Source organism: Schistocerca nitens, chromosome 1, assembly GCF_023898315.1.
Source record: "Schistocerca nitens isolate TAMUIC-IGC-003100 chromosome 1, iqSchNite1.1, whole genome shotgun sequence".
NCBI lineage: Eukaryota > Metazoa > Arthropoda > Insecta > Orthoptera > Acrididae > Schistocerca > Schistocerca nitens.
The window spans coordinates 1015155855-1015176067 of NC_064614.1; the positions used below are offsets into that span (position 1 = coordinate 1015155855).

General features: G+C 40.2%; 1 protein-coding gene across 1 annotated transcript in view; it reads left to right on the forward strand.

Moving 5' to 3' along the window:
* LOC126196150 (F-box only protein 9) overlaps positions 1 to 20213 on the forward strand; it is a 112239-nt gene that overhangs the window by 18234 nt on the left and 73792 nt on the right. Inside the window, exon 3 of the mRNA XM_049934545.1 lies at positions 15088 to 15291. Coding sequence (XP_049790502.1) covers positions 15088 to 15291 — 204 coding nt within the window. The remainder of the gene's footprint in view (positions 1 to 15087; positions 15292 to 20213) is intronic.

The window sequence follows — 20213 nt, forward strand, 5'->3', positions numbered from 1 at the left end:
CAGTTATAAGAGCCGAGGGACATGAAAGGGAAGCAGTGGTTGGGAAGGGAGTGAGACAGGGTTGTAGGCTCTCCCCGATGTTATTCAATCTGTATATTGAGCAAGCAGTAAAGGAAACAAGAGAAAAGTTCGGAGTAGGTATTAAAATCCATGGAGAAGAAATAAAAACGTTGAGGTTCGCCGATGACATTGTAATTCTGTCAGAGACAGCAAAGGACTTGGCAGAGCAGTTGAACGGAATGGATAGTGTCTTGAAAGGAGGATATAAGATGAACATCAACAAAAGCAAATGAGGATAATGGAATGTAGTCGAATTAAGTGGGGTGATACTGAGGGAATTAGATTAGGAAATGAGACACTTACAGCAGTAAAGGAGTTTTGCTATTTGGGGAGCAAAATAACTGATGATGGTCGAAGTAGAGAGGATATAAAATGTAGACTGGCAACAGCAAGAAAAGCGTTTCTGAAGAAGAGAAATTTGTTAACATCGAGTATAGATTTAAGTGTCAGGAAGTCGTTTCTGAACGTATTTGTATGGAGTGTAGCCATGTATGGAAGTGAAACATGGACGATAAATATTTTGGACAAGAAGAGAATAGAAGCTTTCGAAATGTGGTGCTACAGAAGAATGCTGAAGATTAGATGGGTAGATCACATAACTAATGAGGAGGTATTGAATAGAATTGGGGAGAAGAGGAGTTTGTGGCACAACTTGACCAGAAGAAGGGATCGGTTGGTAGGACATGTTCTGAGGCATCAAGGGATCACAAATTTAGTATTGGAGGGCAGCGTGGAGGGTAAAAATCGCAGAGGGAGACCAAGAGATGAATACACTAAGCAGATTCAGAAGGATGTAGGCTGCAGTAGGTACTGGGAGATGAAGAAGCTTGCACAAGATAGAGTAGCATGGAGAGCTGCATCAAACCAGTCTCAGGACTGAAGACGACAACAAGAACAACAAGAACAACAACATGAGTGGACTTCCACGATGGGCCAAAACCGCAGGCCATTTGCGTGGGTATCTCTAATGGATCGGGCCTGCTGATCTGAAGCCCACTGCTTCTCATGAATGTGCAGGGCGTGCCTGTCGGATCCAATCTCACTAATCTACCCCAGTCCAAAGTCTCTTTGTTAGCGCTCAGAGCCATCCAAAGTCTCTTTGTGTGTGATGGCATAATGTGGCAGGTTTTTGTGGTTTATCCATGGACTTAGGACTGCAGTGCTCCTCGGCATGCCAGAGGCTAGCAAGTACATTGTACAATGCAACATTTTATTTATTCAAGAACATTTTGGCACCTCAAAAGTAGTTTATATATATGAAATTATGGACGATAAGGAAAAGAAATGTGTGCCAGTCTCTGGCGGTTTGTATGCAGTGTACTCATACATTTCTCAAAAGAAAAATCATAGTCATAAATTATAGTCATAATACAGTGGGTAATATCCAACAATAATGAACATAGTAGAATCAGCATTTTATTTGTGGTCACCAATAGTGTTGGTTTTCACAACTGTCCTGTGCCTCATACACTTATTTCCAGGCACCTACATTTTTCAGAGGTTATTTTTGAAATCATTGAAGGTATTATAAATCTTTCTTGTGACTCCAATGAAATGCATGTTTTTGTCACCGAATGTGTTTTGTTTTATTGAAATAAAATAACAACATTGTTATTAATGAAACACATATACCGTGTGGCTTGCTTTCCCCATCTAAAAACAGTTAATTACAAAGGATATTGATGTTAGTACTTAAGATTTTTGCTCACAGGGGGGAGAAATACAGAAGTCCTTACATTTTTTGTCAACTTATGTCTTCACTTATCCATGAGATCTCAAAATTCATTAGTGAAAAATGCTAAAACTTGTCTGGAAATCAGGGAAGTATCAGAGAATTTCACTTAGGGAAACTTATGTCAACCCAGAAACAATACTTTTTCTACAAAATTATTGTCTTACTGGAGAACCAAATGACAGCATTCCAAACACTGTTGAAATTCACTACCATATATTTTATGGTGTGAAAAATGAAAAGTGTGTATGCCATATTTGACTAGCATTGCCATGTTTGACTGGCATCCCCTTCTGGAGAGTTTGGCCAGCAGGTGTAAGTCTTTTTGTTGGATGCCACTTCGGCAACTTACGTGTCAGTGGTAATGAAATGATGAAATGATGATGATGACACTACATGCACCCAGTCCTGAGTGGAAAAAATCCCTGACTCGGCTGGAAATCGAACACTGGGCCCTATGATCAAGAATCAGCAACACTAACTGCTAGATCATGAGCTGTTGACAGTTTTTAGTGCAAAGTGTCCAGTCTCAGGAAATGATTTTATGGTATTAATGAGGGTTGGATGAATCTGACAGTGTATACTTGACACTGTTCTGCCTACTGTTTGAATGCAGTTGATGCCTTTTGGTGACGTTTGCCCAAAAATAAGAGCACATCAATGAATTCTTCATTTTACATGATACTGTAGCCTTTCTGAAATGGTATCTGCATTACTAATGATCCGACATTGTTGATGTTTTATGAGTAACCCACTGTAAATGAATTCAGCATTCCTATGGTTCCCTTTTGTTCCAGTTTTTGGCAAAATGTCCCGGCATCTCAAAACGGAATTTAGGCATTGTGCTCCATCCAGAAGAAAAAACTAAACTGTGTTGATTGTTAAGTTCAATATAATATAATGATTCTTTGAGAAACTCAATGGTACAGAGTTCTTGTAAGCAGTTGCGCATGGTCTAACTTCAGTGTGTTGTGCTGTTGTACAGTAGCTTTAACATTTGCAGTACGTATGGCAGTGGCTTTGATAAACTTTAAAATATTTTCTGTGTTCATCATGAGAAAATGCAAGTGCAAACTAAATAGTAGGACACTGGTAGAATTCTGGTTTTTAATGGACATGGTGAGAATATTGAGTGTAGAGTTTGTGATGTAACTCACATGAAGTCCGTCAATTTAAGGATCAAAAATTGATAATTAATTATCGATAAAGATAGTTTCAGATATTGATAAGCAACTTTCGGCACAATGAGTCACACTTGCATGTCACACAGTGGTGCAAAACCAGCATTTCAAGTCAATAGACTGCACAGCTGTCATAATTAAATCACTGTCCAACAGGAAGTTGTCATACATGCAGACAAAAACCAAATCAATTATCACAAACATGATTGCACAGTTTATTTCACTGTTAATAGTTTATTTTAGATTTTTCCATCTGGATAGTATTATAGATCATAAAGTGTTGGAGTTGGTGAACTTTGGTGTTGAAAGCACAGAGCATTTGACTTCATATGTCATAGAGGTATTGAAAAGGTTGGAGCTTAAGAAAAAGGTTATAGCAATTTCATGTGGCAACATACACACTGGTTATGAAGAAAAGAAAAGGAGAGGAAAAACTGTTTTCATGTAAGTTGCATTTTTAGGTGTTGACTGCCCTGCTCATATTATACAAAACACTATTCAGACTGGTACAAATGGCTTACCCATTACTATACAGCTCCATATTTTTGCTGTTCATATTGAAAAACTAAAATCATTCTGTGAGTTCGCTGAAGGAGTATAGTAGGAACTTCAAGATCATAGTACAGCTAGGTGCTTATCTCTTCTACAAACTGTTGGAAAAAGTCATTAATGCTATCCAAGCATTAAAATCCTAGCTTCCATTCCTTGTGAAGTGTGTTATCACAGCGAAGAACTATTTTGAAACTCTGCTGTACTTCATCACACTTCAGTTCTTTGAATCTTGTTAAGTGTATCTCCAACAGTATTCAGTGCACTGGAAAAGAAAATTTAACTACAATTGAAGTTTCAGGCAAAATAAATGTGTTGCCTTACAAATAAGGAGCTGGAAAATCTGAAAGATTTTTGACATATACATAAACCAGCAGTTTTGTGAGCTGGGAAGTAAAGAGCGTGTTACACTTGATCGGTTAAACAATATCACCACAACCTGCATTGGATATATTTGTGAATGGTGTGAACAATTTCTGGAACCTCTTCAGCCAATGGAGTGGATAGCCCTAAATCAAACCATAAGCTGGATTAGTGTTCAGGAATTGTATAGTTAGGCAAAATATAGTGTCATGAACTTAATCTTAGTAGTGTTAGTGAATGATGACAGGAAATTTTTGTTCATTTTCACAATGAGTAAGTTTGTCTAAAACAGGGCTTCCCAACGTGTGGTCCATGGAGCTCTTAGGGGTCCGCCGGCCCTTTCTAGGGGGTCCACAGCCACCTTTCACCAAATCGTGTAAAATAATGAGTAAAATTATTGAATAAAAATGTGAAAATCAAATTCATCACTTTTTTTTTCCGTGTGAAAAACGTGTACTTTTACTTCAGGTCGTATTCCCAAGCAGCCTTTGCGGTTCCTGAGTGAGAACGCATACACAGTTTACTGCTGGAGAATGCGGCTTCTCTGATCGACTGTTTCGCAACAATACGGAGGTCGTTTGTGCGCCAGCTCATGGCGCTAGATGCGCTGAAACCTTTTACGCATGCGCGGAGTGAGCTTTGTCGACCAATCACAGCACTCGCTGGCACGTATGCGGCCCCAGACATCAATAAATGTTAAACTTGCTTTGTCAGTGCACTACCTATTCCATAAGTTCATTTTTGACCAGTTTATTACTTCTAACATGGATTGGTGACTGAAGTCAGGATCATTGAAGAAGGGTGCAGTTTCCCCATCACCTTCACAACAAGGGAAGTTTCCAGTTGATATGAATGAGGAGGGAGGACGACCTAAGGAAGAACAATTGCAAGAAGCTTCACAGCCAGATTTATTATGTGAAAACACTGCAAGTACTCCATTGGTTGCAATATCCTGTGGAAGGGGAATAACCAAGAAGTGTAAGTACAACGAAAGCTATTTAGAAATGGGCTTTATGGAGACAAAGGAGGGTAAAGCTCAGTGTGTAATTTGTGCGCGAGTCCTTCCGAACAGTGCAATGGTTCCAGTTAAATTGCACCGTCATTTTGAAGGTACTCACCCGAATTTCCAGGCTAAAGACATCGATTTTTTCAAAAGGAAGAGTGCTGAACTAGCTGCTCCTCAGCATTACATGAAAACTCATGCAAAAACAATTAATGAAAATTCATTAAAAGCTTCATTCTTGGGTAGTTATCGAGTGGCAAAAACAGGCAAAGCTCATACCATTGCAGAAAATCTCATAAAGCCCTGTGTTAATGATATTTTTCCTTGCATGCTAGACAAAAAGGCAGTAAATGGCTCAAATGGCTCTGAGCACTATGCGACTTAACTTCTGAGGTCATCAGTCGCCTAGAACTTAGAACTAATTAAACGTAACTAACCTAAGGACATCACACACATCCATGCCCGAGGCAGGATTTGAACCTGCGACCGTAGCGGTCACGCGGTTCCAGGCTGAAGTGCCTAGAACCGCAAGGCAGTAAAGCTTGTATCTTCGGTGCCATTATCAAACAATACTGTCAAGAGACGCATTGTTGCCATGTCAAATGATGTGAAAGACACTCTTGTTTCTCGCATCCAACACATTTCATTTTCTCTGTAGATAGATGAATCCACTGATGTTGCAGGATTAGCGATTTTATTGGCTTTTGTCCGTTATGAATATTCTGGATGTTTTGAGGAGGACCTCTTATTGTGCAGACCACTACCTGCCAACACAACAGGTGCTGAAATATTCCGTCTATTGGATGATTTTTTTAAGGACTAATGAAGTTTCTGGTCTAATTGCATAGATATGTGCACAGATGGTGCAAAAGCTATGACGGGTCCCACAGTCGGAGCAATAACGAAAATAAGAGAAAACGTCAAGGATTGCATCAGAACTCTCCACAGATATGCTTTAGCTACAAAACAAATGTTTCGTTCAAGAAAGTTTTAGACGAATCCATTCAAATCATTAACTACATAAAATCAAGGCCGTTGAAGTCAAGACTTTTCACAATACTGTGTGAAGATATGGGAAGCCTTCATCGTTCCCTGCTTCTCCACACAGAAGTGAGGTGGCTCTCACGTGGGAATGCACTCTCTCGGTTGTACGGATTAAGATTGGAAGTCTTAGCTTTGCTTTTGGAGCATAACACCAAATTAGCAGACCTTATTATGACGAAAATTGGCAGTATGTACTTGCTTATTTGTCAGATATTTTCTCCAAAATGAACGAAATGAATATTTCACTGCAAGGGCAAAGTGAAAGAAAGGTCACTGCTATCGACAAAGTTCGAGCATTCAAGAGGAAAATCAATTTTTGGGCAGAGAGTGTCAAGGAGGGGGAGGTCGAGTGTTTTCCTCTTCTCAAGGAGTTTTTGAAAAACAAAACATTGGCACTCGGGAAGAATTTGTTTCATCAAATCCTGGAACATCTCCGAAGCTTGATGTCATTGTTGGAGCATTATTTCCCAACAGCTGAAGATGAGAAGCTGCAGAAGTACGAATGGGTGGTCAACCCATTCACTGTATCCAGAAAGCCAAACATGCTATCATCAAATGAATATGAGTTCTTGATAGAAATTGCCGCAGACCCTACCTTGAAATCAAGTTTTGACATTGACGGTTACTCACACTTTTGGATCCATTTGGATAACAAGAAATACTACCCCCTTGTTGAAAAGGCAAAACGTGTACTACTTCTGTTTGCCACAACATACATGTGTGAATCTGGATTCTCGATCTATGCTGCCCACAAAACTAAATACCGAAGCTCTCTAGATGTAGAACCAGACATTGTCTCCAGTTGCCAAGAATTTGACCCATCTTTTCAAAACTGTGTCAGCAGAAGCACCTTCAACCATCACATTAGGATTCCATTATTATTCTTACAGAGTCATCTATAGTAAAGAACAAAAGCATTTTTGTTCGTAGATGCTCAGTGAATGTACCTAAACTATAACTCAGTAGGAATTTTGTTTCTGTCTTCTATCATTTACGAAATAATTATTAATTGAATTCTATTTACATTGATATTTTTGTTACGAAAATTAAAATGATCTCTAAAGCTAATTTCTTTTCTTTATAATATATTACATAGGCATGAAAATCGATTGTGGAACTGGAAAACGGCTTTATAAAAGCAGATTTCCAGAATCGATTTTGAAGTGTTTACCTGACCAACCAAAAGCGGAAGTGGGACAGCGGCTTACAAAATTCGGTTTTGGAAACACATGTAAACTGGGTGAATGTATTCCCACACCTTGCTCAACAGATGTCACAATAGTCCTTCAAAGGCAATTCCTTGGCCTCTTTTCTTTCGTGATGTGTTTGTATCCCGAATCATGGGTCTGCCTCTTTTCTTCACAGCCGTGCAGAATGGCTGTGCAGTCTAAGGTGCCATGTTGTCGTGGATTGCGCGGCCGCTCCCACCGGAGGTTCGAGTCCTCCATCGTGTGTGTGTGTGTGTGTGTGTGTGTGTGTGTGTGTGTTGTCCTTTGCGGAAGTTAAACTTGGGTTAATAATGTGTAAGACTAGCGACTGATGACCTCAGCAGTTAAGTCCCATAGACTTTACATACATTTGAACATTTTTCTTCAGATTTCACGAAAAACCACACACACACACACACACACAAAACTGTTACGAAATATGCATGCTCCTTACACAACAGTAGCCAAACAGTGAAAGTGAACGCACCACAAGTGGCAGCTTGTCAACAGTGAACAGTTTGGATGTGACGTTGATTGCTCTTGGAGGAAGGCAGCTCCAACATGTGAAATGTCAATTACCAAATAATTTTAATCAGGCTATAGTGTGTTGAACAAAGGGAGTAAATCCACTAGTATGTGTCTGGATACAGTGGGAATTCAAATTGGATCATTAATTTCAAGTTGTTTTCATTCATCTCTAAACCAAAGCCAAAGACTATTGGTACTTCCGTGGGGTGGGGGGGGGGGGGGGGGGGGGCATTGGGAACGTGGCACTTGCATTAAGAAGCTTTCAGCTCCCATTGATTTCACTCTGAAATTTAAATTTACTGTGCTCTTGACTGACTAGGGGTCCGCCATGGATTTTCGACTGAAGAAGGGGTCTGCCAGCTGAAAAGGTTGGGAAGCCCTGGTCTGATACATATTAGAAGCTTTGTTTGGTTTTCACTAGCTGTTTGAGATTCTAATGCATGTATCGAAAGGGTGTTTTCTATAATTAAATCTCTGTGGATGGACAGAGAAACCAGATTCAAGTTAGAACCGGTAAAAGCTCTGTCAATGATAAAAACCACATCTGTTAGCCTCTCTTGTATGTGCTTCTTAATTAATGAAAACAAGTGTCCAGAGCAAATTTGCACCACCAAAAATTAACAGCTTAAGTACCAGCAAGTCTGTACCACCTCTTCAGTGCAAAATGTGTGAAATTTTTGTTTATATTTACATCCAAGCTGTATATATGCTATACTGCTGTTAACCTCATCAGTGATGTGCTATGTGAAAATAAATTTTTATTAAGCCTATGTTGAAGCTAATTCTGCTGTGTCCTGATTTTTTACTCATTTGCCGCGAAGTTTTGTGTGTTATCTTGAAAATGTCATGAATTTGACTAAAAAGAACATGAGAAAGAAGCATTCCTCATAACAAACCTGATCTGTGTAGGCAGTGGTTCTACTGCACTTCTGTTAACGCATCTAAAGGGCAATATACAACTGATGACATATCTGTTATTTGCAAGACCTCACCCCACAACCACCAGGGGGCTCACAGCTCTTTCCTGAATATGTGCGTGGCGCACACAGGGCTCCGAGCTGCTGCAACCCTTTCTTCCATCCCAGGCTGCATTCCCTTCCCCGTGCCTCCCTGTACTCTCTACTGCTCCCGTGCTGCCTCCTTCCCATTCTCTGTGTCCTTGCTTTCATCAGCCTGGTTATCCTCCAATTCCTGCTGTCCCATGCAGTTTTGTTCCCCTGGTGTTTTTTTTTTGTCCCCCTTTGGGGTTTGAATTCCACTTCTTCCACCAAATCTGTGGCCCTCCATGCTTGTTACCATCTTGGTCACATCCTGGTATCCATTACTCCTCATCAGTTTTTGAGTGTGGTTTGGGTTCATCCTCCAGTGTGTCCAATCTGGACCGACGAGGTGATGGTACTGGCATCTTTATTCTAGCATTTGAGGAGATACCCTCAAAGAGAAGGTCAAGGTTACAGTTTATCAGTGTGATGTGAAGCTGTACGTCCCGTCACCCATGAGGTGTTTTTGGTGTTTGCAGTTTGGGCATGGCTTCCTGCTGTACTGCAGACACACTATGGGGTGAAAGTGAATGCCCACTCCATTTGGGGAATTCCTGTGTTTGGCTGCCTGCATATGGTAATTGCCAGTTTGCCCAATGTATAAAAAGATACAGGTGTGAATAAGTCCTTTGATACTTTATCCTACACTGAGGGTCCTCAGGAAAATGGCTGTCTTCACTTTGTGTATGCCCCCTTCTCCTCTTCCTGTCCCCTGCAAGTTCCCACTCCCTCTCCTCTGGTTGCCACTCCCCTTAGCCTACCCCCAGTTAGCATTGGTGTTGGTTTGGGAGGTCTTCGGCCTTGCGTGCACACCAGCCATGTTCTCTCTGCCCCCCCCCCCCCCTCCCCTTTTCCTTAAGTTTTGTCCGGTCTTTTGTGGCAATTTGTTTCCCCTTTTCTTGTGTTCTTTCTGGTGTCCCTCTTGTGTCATGATCATGGTATAGTGTGGGGAATGGGATGGGTCGGAGGTGGTGCCAGTGCCCTGTTGAGCCTAGCGCCTCTGAGGTGCCCCCTGCTCTTGTCCCTCACTCCCTTCCTCCTTCCTCTCCCCTCTTATTCTTTACTCTTCCTGCCACACCGAAGTTCCTTTTGCCTCTTTATTTGCCTCTTTTCCTTTCCCATCAACTGGAGTGTTCTGTAGGTGTTGTTTCTCCCTTAGTTTCTGCCACCTTGTTGGGTCACTCCTAATCATCCAGCTAATAATTGCTTTTGAGACCTGACATTGTCAGTTGAGAGAGGGACAGCAATCTTGTATAATAATTTATGAACTATAAGTCACTACGGATTTAAAGATGCTCTCTAATTTTTAAGGAATTTTTTTTTAAAAAGATGACATTTTTACAATTTTTATTGTTAGACTGTACAGGCCTACTAAAAAAATAATGTTAGTGTACAAAACCGAACTGACCTTTAAAATTGCCGAAAATCATCATCTGAACTTTCTTCTTCTTCTTCTTCTTCTTCCTCTTCCTCCTCCTCCTCCTCCTCCTCCTCCTCTTCATCATTGTTGTCCTCTTCACATAGAAGATGGTCTTCACTGCCATAGAGAGCATTACTTATGTCACACTTCTTGGATGATTCAATAATAATGTCTTCTCTCACTCTAGATCACAACTGTTTTATCCACAGACACACTTGTTTGATTATTGAATTTTATCCATCATCCATTTCTTCCATTCCTCTCTCATATACATTTTAAATAGTTTATTTATCACGATATCAAGACGTTGCAATTTGTGAAGTAAGTCCTCCCAGAATAACAGCAATCTCTGTATTTTCCTGTATCAATTTCTTTTTCACAGAATTTTTCAAATGACTACTAAACTGATGTAATACAAGAACAGAACTCTTCTTCAGCAAAGCACCTTTCCTTGTCTCCCACACTCTGTTAATCCATAACTTCATAACAGCCTTGTCCATCCAACCCTTGTCATATATGTGAACACCACCATGTGGTGGTATTTCAGAAGGTTTTGGTATTGTTTTGCACTTGAAAATGACCATTGGATTAAATTTAGTATCATCAGCATAACATGAAAGGACAACAGTGTAGTGCATTTTTTATGTCCACTTGTTTTTATAGTTACAATTTTAGCGCCTTCCATGGCAACAGTTCTTTTACTTGGAAGATCAAATGTTAGAGGAGTTTCATCCATATTCACTATTTGGCTTAGTCCCACACTGGCTTTCATTCAATGTTGAATAATAAAGTGATAAGTGAGGAAAAGATAGTATTTTCTCTTCTTACTCTTGTGATATTTGGTTCACATGCTGTTTCAATGACACTTCATAAACCTGTACCACCAACCAATTCCACCCTTAAAATACACTGTAGTGCTAGCTTACGAGCTTATACTTGAATCATTTTTGTGTTAATTCCAATGCCATTTTGGTAGTGTCCTTAGATCCATTTCTGACATCGTTGTCCAGTTTTGGCCATTCTGCATTCAGTCCTGTATTTGCACGTTTAATCTTCCTCATTTTTTCAGTTCTCCTCTCCTATCCGTCAATTGTGAATGCTTTTTCTGTTGGTGGAGGGCCAAAATTCCACTCACCTGCTCTGTTTGTATGTTCTCCTGCATAAGGTATTACTCTCAATTTATAGCTCACATCATATGAAAAACTTCTATTTTTTCAATTATGAAACTAACTACAGACACAAATATTTTGCTGTTACTGATATCACAAATCACTTTCAATTCAAGTTCATTGGCATTATAGACTGCAGTGATGCATCAGAGGCTGGACAGTGTTCTGGGTTTGTGATGGTAGGTTAGAAGGGAGACAGTGTTAGCAAGCTTGTGAATCCCTTAACTCATGTTCGTTGCATAGGTGCACTGCTGCTACCAGTTGAATCAAATGTTGCCAGATAGAGAGAGGTTTCCCACGGCATTGAATATATGGCCATTTTTAATGGCCCATTGCAGGAATTTTAAATCAAACTCTGGACATCTTTATATTAATTTCGAGTATAAGACACACTTGAATTTTCGAGGCAGTTTTTCGAAGGAAAAAGTGTGTATTACAGTCCATAAAATACAGTAATGTATATAATAAAGGTTTTAATGGAATTGATCTGGGGGGGATGAAACTGCACCACATCTGTTCTTACAATGTGGAAACTGGTGGCCAAAAGGTACAAATTATTTGGGTCATTAATTAATAAATTGTGACTAACAGGCATCTAGTAAAGAGACTCCTACGACCCTTTAAGGGTACTGGTTGGCTTTTCTAGAATGACAGGGAGAGATACTGCACAATAAACTTAGTTTTGGTGTGGGGAACAGGGTGCTTGGAACACAGTTGTTTTGTCGTCTTATTGAAATCAAATCATGTCATATATATCAAATGGCTTTATCACAATAATGCCATTTGTGAAAAGTCCAACACCGAAAAGGAATTACCTGAATAGCGCCACACTTGGTGGAAGTGGCGATGGGTGTGCAAGCAATAAGTGATACATTTTGCAGCCAGGTGGGGTACACGTAGGCCGAGCAGAGCCCTCTCGTGTCAGTCCAACAGGGTTGGTGTTGCGCCTAGTGCAGTCGGTGCAGAGCTGTCACACAAGGTGGAAACAATACAGTAAGTGCCAGTATGCCTCATGGACGTCAAAGGGAGACATACTGGCATGTGAGGGAGACATACCGGCATGTGAGCGAGTCGAATGGGGCAGAATGATCGGTTTTCGGGAAACGGGGTTGTCATATCATGACATTTTGGCTCGCATAGGGCATGCTGCTACGACAGTGATGCGTGTGTGGAAGCAGTGTATAGAGGAAAGTCGTATGCAGCGACTAGCAGGAACTGGACCATGGAACATGACCACAGCACGGGATGACCGTCATCTTGTCTGCATGGCCATTACGGACCGTACAGCGTCATCTACAGTGTTGGCATGTCGCTGGAGCACTGCAACAGGTGTGAACTTGCCTGCATCGACTGTTCGTCACTGTCTGCTGCAAGTTGGACTGGTTGCACGCATGCCATTACGTCGGCTTACATTGTCCAGAAACTACAAGCTCCTCTGACTGCAACAGGCACGTGCACACCATCACTGGAGTGCTGAGTGGCAACATGTAATCTTTTTGGATGAGTCCCTCTTCAACGTGTCCTACAGTGATGGCCACATATGTGTCCAGCGTTACTGTGGTTAGTGCAACCTGGAGGGCTGCATTGTGGAGCGGCATAGTGGACAAACATCAGGTGTGATGGTTTGGGGCACCTTTGGTTACAACAACCGATTTCACCTCGTACGTATTGCGGGCACATTGAGCAGCAACCGGTACCTAACGGAGGTTGTGGAGCCTGAAGTACTTCCCCTGCTTCAGGCATCTCGACAGGCCATATTTCAACAGAAGAATGCCTGGCCACATATTGCGAGGAATGTACAGGCCTTCTTCGAAGAGCGATGGGTACCATTGCTTCCCTGGCCTGCACGTTCGCCAAACATGTCGCCCATTGAACATGTCTAGGATATGGTTGGTTGGCACCTGGTGTGTCACGGTCCTCCAGTAACTGGTGTCACAGATTTGTGAGCTTGGATACTAATTGCGTGGAGGGAAATCTCTCAGGAACATATTCAAAACCTTATTGATTCAATGCCACGGCGTATAACAGCTCTAATTGCAGTGCATGATGGCCACATGATGTACTTTAGGGCTCAAAGGACATGTACCGATTTGAAAAGGTAATCAGTTGTCCCTTGTCATGTACCTAACCAGGAGTATTACATTAATTGAGTTTGTGCGTTTCCTTCTTGGTGTTGCAATTTCCACAAACGGTATTGTACAACAAGATGATAAGATGTATCAGTCATTTAGTAAGCATCTTTAGATCTAAGATGGTTGCTAATCAACTGAAACAGTTAATTAGCCAGTTGTTGTTCCATTATGTTGCAGTCAAGACTTTAAATGCATAGAAGGTGACATATCTTTTGTGTTGACAATACAGGTTTCATAAACATCACCTGCCTGTTGGTTAAGCAGGTGAAGTTTTCTTGGAGAGTGCCATAAAATTCAGTGTAGCACACCATTCAACAGGCCTTAACAGCAAGACAAAAATGAATTTGTACCTCATGATTTCTTGTTAGTTCTGCAGAAGAGCTATGTTACTGAATTTGTTTCATCAAGATCTGATATTGTGACAATAAAGAATAGCACAGCACAGTGTCATTCAAAAAACAAAGTTGATATCTTTATCTTTGTTGCTAAATGACTAGCAGAAAATTGCTGAAGCACTCAATATTTGGGAAAGTGATGTTGAAGATAAGTCATTATTTGTTTTCTTCAGGTGGGAACAGAGTGAAAAAGGTACAAGCTTGGAAGGGGTGAGAAGTGAAACATATTAGTGTAACTCTCTGGTTGCTAAGAGCTGGAGCATCAGTGCTACCCTTTTGTAAACAGATGTTCCTAGATGTAGTTAGTGTCCTATTTTGTAATTTTCCCATCAGTTGCAATACACAGATAGTAAAAACATAGTTTTTAAATAATCTTTTTCTGATTCTGTTTTTAATTAAAATGTTCTTCTAATTCGGCAGATGCTAGCAGATGTTTCTCTTTGTATAAAATCCTTTTACCATTGCAATAATTGCTACTAACTTACCTCATTCTTGCTTCATCTGTCTTTATTTATTATACTCCTTAGACAGCAAAATTAGTCCAGATCTCCAGGCATCTCTATTTTGAACATTTAAGATGTGCAGCATGTCCATTTACTGTGTCATTGCTTTCATTTTCTTTTTAATTATGTGCATTAGGCTTCTGCTAGCAAATGTTCCATTTCACTAAGCACCAGACTTAAGTTCCTGTTTACTTTTGACAACCACTGCTATCATACTGCCATCAATGTCATTCGCTCATTATTACTGTTGATGACCACTGCTGTCATCAGTGAACAATATTGTGCTGATTTTCAACATGTAACAAGCAACTCTCACATTGAGATGATTGTTTACTTTCCTCCAATTCTCTTCAGTGCACAAATAAAATAGCAGTGGTGACATTGAGCAATCCTGCCTTTCACCTTACGTGATATTTGCTCTCTTGTTCCATTATGTCACTGCTGACTAATTCAGTTGTTGTTAATATCACCCTGCTTAAGAAAGGAAAACATGTTATTCCACTCCATATTATCGAGCCTTTTTCAAATCTGAGAAATCAGTATGTTTTTCATCAGTTTCCTTAAAGCTGTGCTCTTACCCACAGTGCTAAAATCGTTCCTCAAGTGCCCCTGCTTCTAAAACCACATTGGTCTTCTTTTAATCCACTTTCAATTTTATTTTCCATTCTTCTTCTATTAAAGTTCTCTTGTATATGTAGAATAATACCTAATACTGTATTATTTACATTGCTGTTTTCTAAAGTTGCCTTATTCTTTACAGAGAATGGAAGACCTGTTGGCAAGCTTCCGTGAGCAGTGGCAGCGAGAAATTGAAAAGTCTCCTCAGAGAGTCGTGGGACAAATCAGGCAGCAGCAACAGCCACAGTTAAGAGTGTCTGACATACAGCAGACACCATCTTCGTTACAGCAGCAAACACCAGCACTGGAGTCTGAGATAGATGATCCTGGGAGTGTTGAGAATAAGGTGTGTTCACCCTGTGTAGTACCTCTCACCCTTCACCTGTAGCTGGTTGGTTTATTAACTGAATCCCTGCCCAATAAACCTGCGTCTGCAGTCAGCTTAAGCAAACTAAGAAAGGAAAGAGGAGAAGAAATAAGGAACGGTAGCTGCATTGCCTTGTACAGACTTGATGAGAAGGGGCCTTACAGACTGACCCCCTTTGATTTATTGTGCTTGTAGGATTTGAAGGTCAGCTCTCACACACAAATTTCCCAAAGCAGTATGAGACACCGCCCAAAAATATTAAAAAAGAATGACTGAAGATTTCTTAATGCTGTTTAGTATAAAATAATGAGACATTGAAAGCATTTTAGATGCTTGATCACAAAGTTGCTGGTTCTTTTCTCCCTAGTAGCAACTTTTTAAAAATATCATTTGAATTCTAAATTTATTATCGAATTGAAATATTAATTAACAAGTATTGAATCATAGTTTTTTAAACAAAAAATAAAATTTTAATTTTTAATTAATAGTCATGTGAAAATATGAGCATTCTAATAAATTTCAGTATGGTGTAAAATGCAGAATGTCTGATTGTCAAATAAAAAAATTACATGTATCAATAACACTCTGTAGTCTCCAGAAATAAAACAAATTATTTTGTTTTCTATTTGATGATTCACATTTTTGTACAAACATTTTAATTTTATTCAAGTACTCTCATTTTCATGTGATAAACAATTAAAAGGATGTTATCGTTATTAAAATTATGATTCAACATTTGCTAATTAAAATTTCTATTTGATAACAAATGCACAAGTCAAAGAAAAGTACAGGAAAAATGTTGCTACTAATGAGATTTAAATCTGTGACTTCAATTCTAGGAGGCTGCCTGCATCTTTGTTAAAAGATTAAGCTTATGCATTATGGATATTTTAGAAACAATGACTGTTGATTGAATCTAAATACTGAAAACTGGAACCAGTGACTTTTTTGAGCATTTATTTATTATTCCATGAACCAGTTTTCGAATCTTTTCAAGTTCATATTCAGTTGGTTTCCTGGAGGTTACATCACTTTTTCTAGCATAATGTTGGGTGCTGGCTAATGAAAAAAAGCCGCCGATACTGTTACAAGCCAGCACCCAGTATTATGCTAGAAATAGTAATGTAACCTCCAGAAAACCAACTGAAGATGAACCTGAAAAGGTTCAAAAACTGGTTCATAGAATAATAAATAAATATTCAAAAAAGTGACTGGTTGCAGTTTTATGTATTTACATTCTTTTTTAAAATGTTGGAAATTCTTTTTACATAACAACGCTCAGGAAACTTCAAAATAGATTTCTATATTGTTTTTGAGGAGTGCATAGTACTCCCTTAGGAAATTGATGTTTGGGCAGTGACCTTCAAGTTCAGTGAGTATGAAAAAAAATCAGAGAAGCTCCCTGTGAGATGCCCTTGTTTGGTGTTACAGAATTTTGTACTAGCTGTGTTTGCACTGATCCTTCAGTACCAGGTAGCACACATATCTGTAAATCAGTATACTAGTGGACATAGTATCTGTCATGCCATCAATATGCTTTAAATGGATTAGTTTTTGCTATCAAGAAGGCAGAGTTTTCCTTGGTCAAATTATAGTTTCTCTCCTAACGTCTTATTAACTCTGATTGGATCCTTACAGCCAAAAGAAGCACAAACAAATTTGGAGAGATTTGTAGCCAAACACAAATATTGTTAAACCTGAACTCTCAGTTGTGGCACCCTTTTCAAAACTCACTATCTAACCAATTGTTTGGGATTTTACTCTAAGCAAAAGAAATATAAGCTGGGCCAAAGTGAGTGGGAACATCTTAAAATCCTGGTGACTTTTTTGTTTTAGGTTTCATCTTTCCCAACACTGAAACTTTGATCATATCATCCCCTTTGAGATTTCATATGTTTGTGATAAGATAGTAGCATAGAATGGTCTTCCTCTCTAAAAAAAATCAATTTAATTGTGCAATTTAGGGAGTTTGACTGTATGTTGATTAGTTGGAGATAGGGTTAGAATCTTCTGGACCATCATCTGCATGAACGTAGCTATAAATAATTATAGTTTTCTTTCACATCTCTTCTTACAGATGCACAAACTATAATTACGATTCATCTGTCAGTCTTACTTGACTCCTTTTTTTTTCTTTTCTTTTTTTTATGAATATTACGGAAGTTTCAATTCTTTGTGCAAGTTCTGAAACACAATTATGAGCCAAGATAGCTTTCTGTTGTCCTTAATTACTTGGCTCATCACTCTTGTACTCACATCATATTTGTGTTAGCTGCCCTCATATAATTTCAATATAGGATATTAACTGCTTTACAAAAGATAAAATCTCTGAGCCCTCATGATACTGTTCTGCTACCATTATCATTATACCTGTATTAACAAGCAAGCAGGATATATATATATATATATATATATATATATATATATATATATATATATATATATATGAATATAACAGAGGGAAACATTCCACGTGGAAAAAATATATCTAAAAAGAAAGATGATGGGACTTACCAAACAAAAGCGCTGGCAGGTCGATAGACACACAAAAAAACACAAATATACACACAAAATTCTAGCTTTCGCAACCAACGGTTGCTTCGTCAGGAAAGAGGGAAGGAGAGGGAAAGATGAAAGGATGTGGGTTTTAAGGGAGAGGGTAAGGAGTCATTCCAATCCCGGGAGCGGAAAGACTTACCTTAGGGGGAAAAAAGGACAGGTATACACTCGCACACACACACATATCCATCCACACATACAGACACAAGCAGACATATTTAAAGACAAAGAGTTTGGGCAGAGATGTCAGTCGAGGTGGAAGAGTAGAGGCAAAGAAGTTGTTGAGAGACAGGTGAGGTATGAGTGGCGGCAACTTGAAATTAGCGGAGATTGAGGCCTGGCGGATAACGAGAAGAGAGGATATACTGAAGGGCAAGTTCCCATCTCCGGAGTTCGGATAGGTTGGTGTTGGTGGGAAGTATCCAGATAACCCGGACGGTGTAACACTGTGCCAAGATGTGCTGGCTGTGCACCAAGGCATGTTTAGCCACAGGGTGATCCTCATTACCAACAAACACTGTCTGCCTGTGTCCATTCATGCGAATGGACAGTTTGTTGCTGGTCATTCCCACATAGAATGCATCACAGTGTAGGCAGGTCAGTTGGTAAATCACGTGGGTGCTTTCACACGTGGCTCTGCCTTTGATCGTGTACACCTTCCGGGTTACAGGACTGGAGTAGGTGGTGGTGGGAGGGTGCATGGGACAGGTTTTGCACCGGGGGCGGTTACAAGGATAGGAGCCAGAGGGTAGGGAAGGTGGTTTGGGGATTTCATAGGGATGAACTAACAGGTTACGAAGGTTAGGTGGACGGCGGAAAGACACTCTTGGCGGAGTGGGGAGGATTTCATGAAGGATGGATCTCATTTCAGGGCAGGATTTGAGGAAGTCGTATCCCTGCTGGAGAGCCACATTCAGAGTCTGGTCCAGTCCCGGAAAGTATCCTGTCACAAGTGGGGCACTTTTGTGGTGGTTCTGTGGGGGATTCTGGGTTTGAGGGGATGAGGAAGTGGCTCTGGTTATTTGCTTCTGTCAAACCCAGAATCCCCCACAGAACCACCACAAAAGTGCCCCACTTGTGACAGGATACTTTCCGGGACTGGACCAGACTCTGAATGTGGCTCTCCAGCAGGGATACGACTTCCTCAAATCCTGCCCTGAAATGAGATCCATCCTTCATGAAATCCTCCCCACTCCGCCAAGAGTGTCTTTCCGCCGTCCACCTAACCTTCGTAACCTGTTAGTTCATCCCTATGAAATCCCCAAACCACCTTCCCTACCCTCTGGCTCCTATCCTTGTAACCGCCCCCGGTGCAAAACCTGTCCCATGCACCCTCCCACCACCACCTACTCCAGTCCTGTAACCCGGAAGGTGTACACGATCAAAGGCAGAGCCACGTGTGAAAGCACCCACGTGATTTACCAACTGACCTGCCTACACTGTGATGCATTCTATGTGGGAATGACCAGCAACAAACTGTCTATTCGCATGAATGGACACAGGCAGACAGTGTTTGTTGGTAATGAGGATCACCCTGTGGCTAAACATGCCTTGGTGCACAGCCAGCACATCTTGGCACAGTGTTACACCGTCCGGGTTATCTGGATACTTCCCACCAACACCAACCTATCCGAACTCCGGAGATGGGAACTTGCCCTTCAGTATATCCTCTCTTCTCGTTATCCGCCAGGCCTCAATCTCCGCTAATTTCAAGTTGCCGCCACTCATACCTCACCTGTCTCTCAACAACTTCTTTGCCTCTACTCTTCCACCTCGACTGACATCTCTGCCCAAACTCTTTGTCTTTAAATATGTCTGCTTGTGTCTGTATGTGTGGATGGATATGTGTGTGTGTGCGAGTGTATACCTGTCCTTTTTTCCCCCTAAGGTAAGTCTTTCCGCTCCCGGGATTGGAATGACTCCTTACCCTCTCCCTTAAAACCCACATCCTTTCATCTTTCCCTCTCCTTCCCTCTTTCCTGACGAAGCAACCGTTGGTTGCGAAAGCTAGAATTTTGTGTGTATATTTGTGTTTTTTTGTGTGTCTATCGACCTGCCAGCGCTTTTGTTTGGTAAGTCCCATCATCTTTCTTTTTATATATATATATATATATATATATATATATATATATATATATATATATATATAAAATAAATCGTGAAATTCTAAAAGTTACAGTAGAAATATGACTTCCAAGCTCCATATACAATGAAATTAATGCAAAATATTAAACCAGTGATGGTAAATACAACATATTCCACATCTAAGCAGAAAGCTACAATTCACAGCTGACTTATCCCCTCTGTTAACTATAATCTATCATAGATCCCTCAAATAAGAA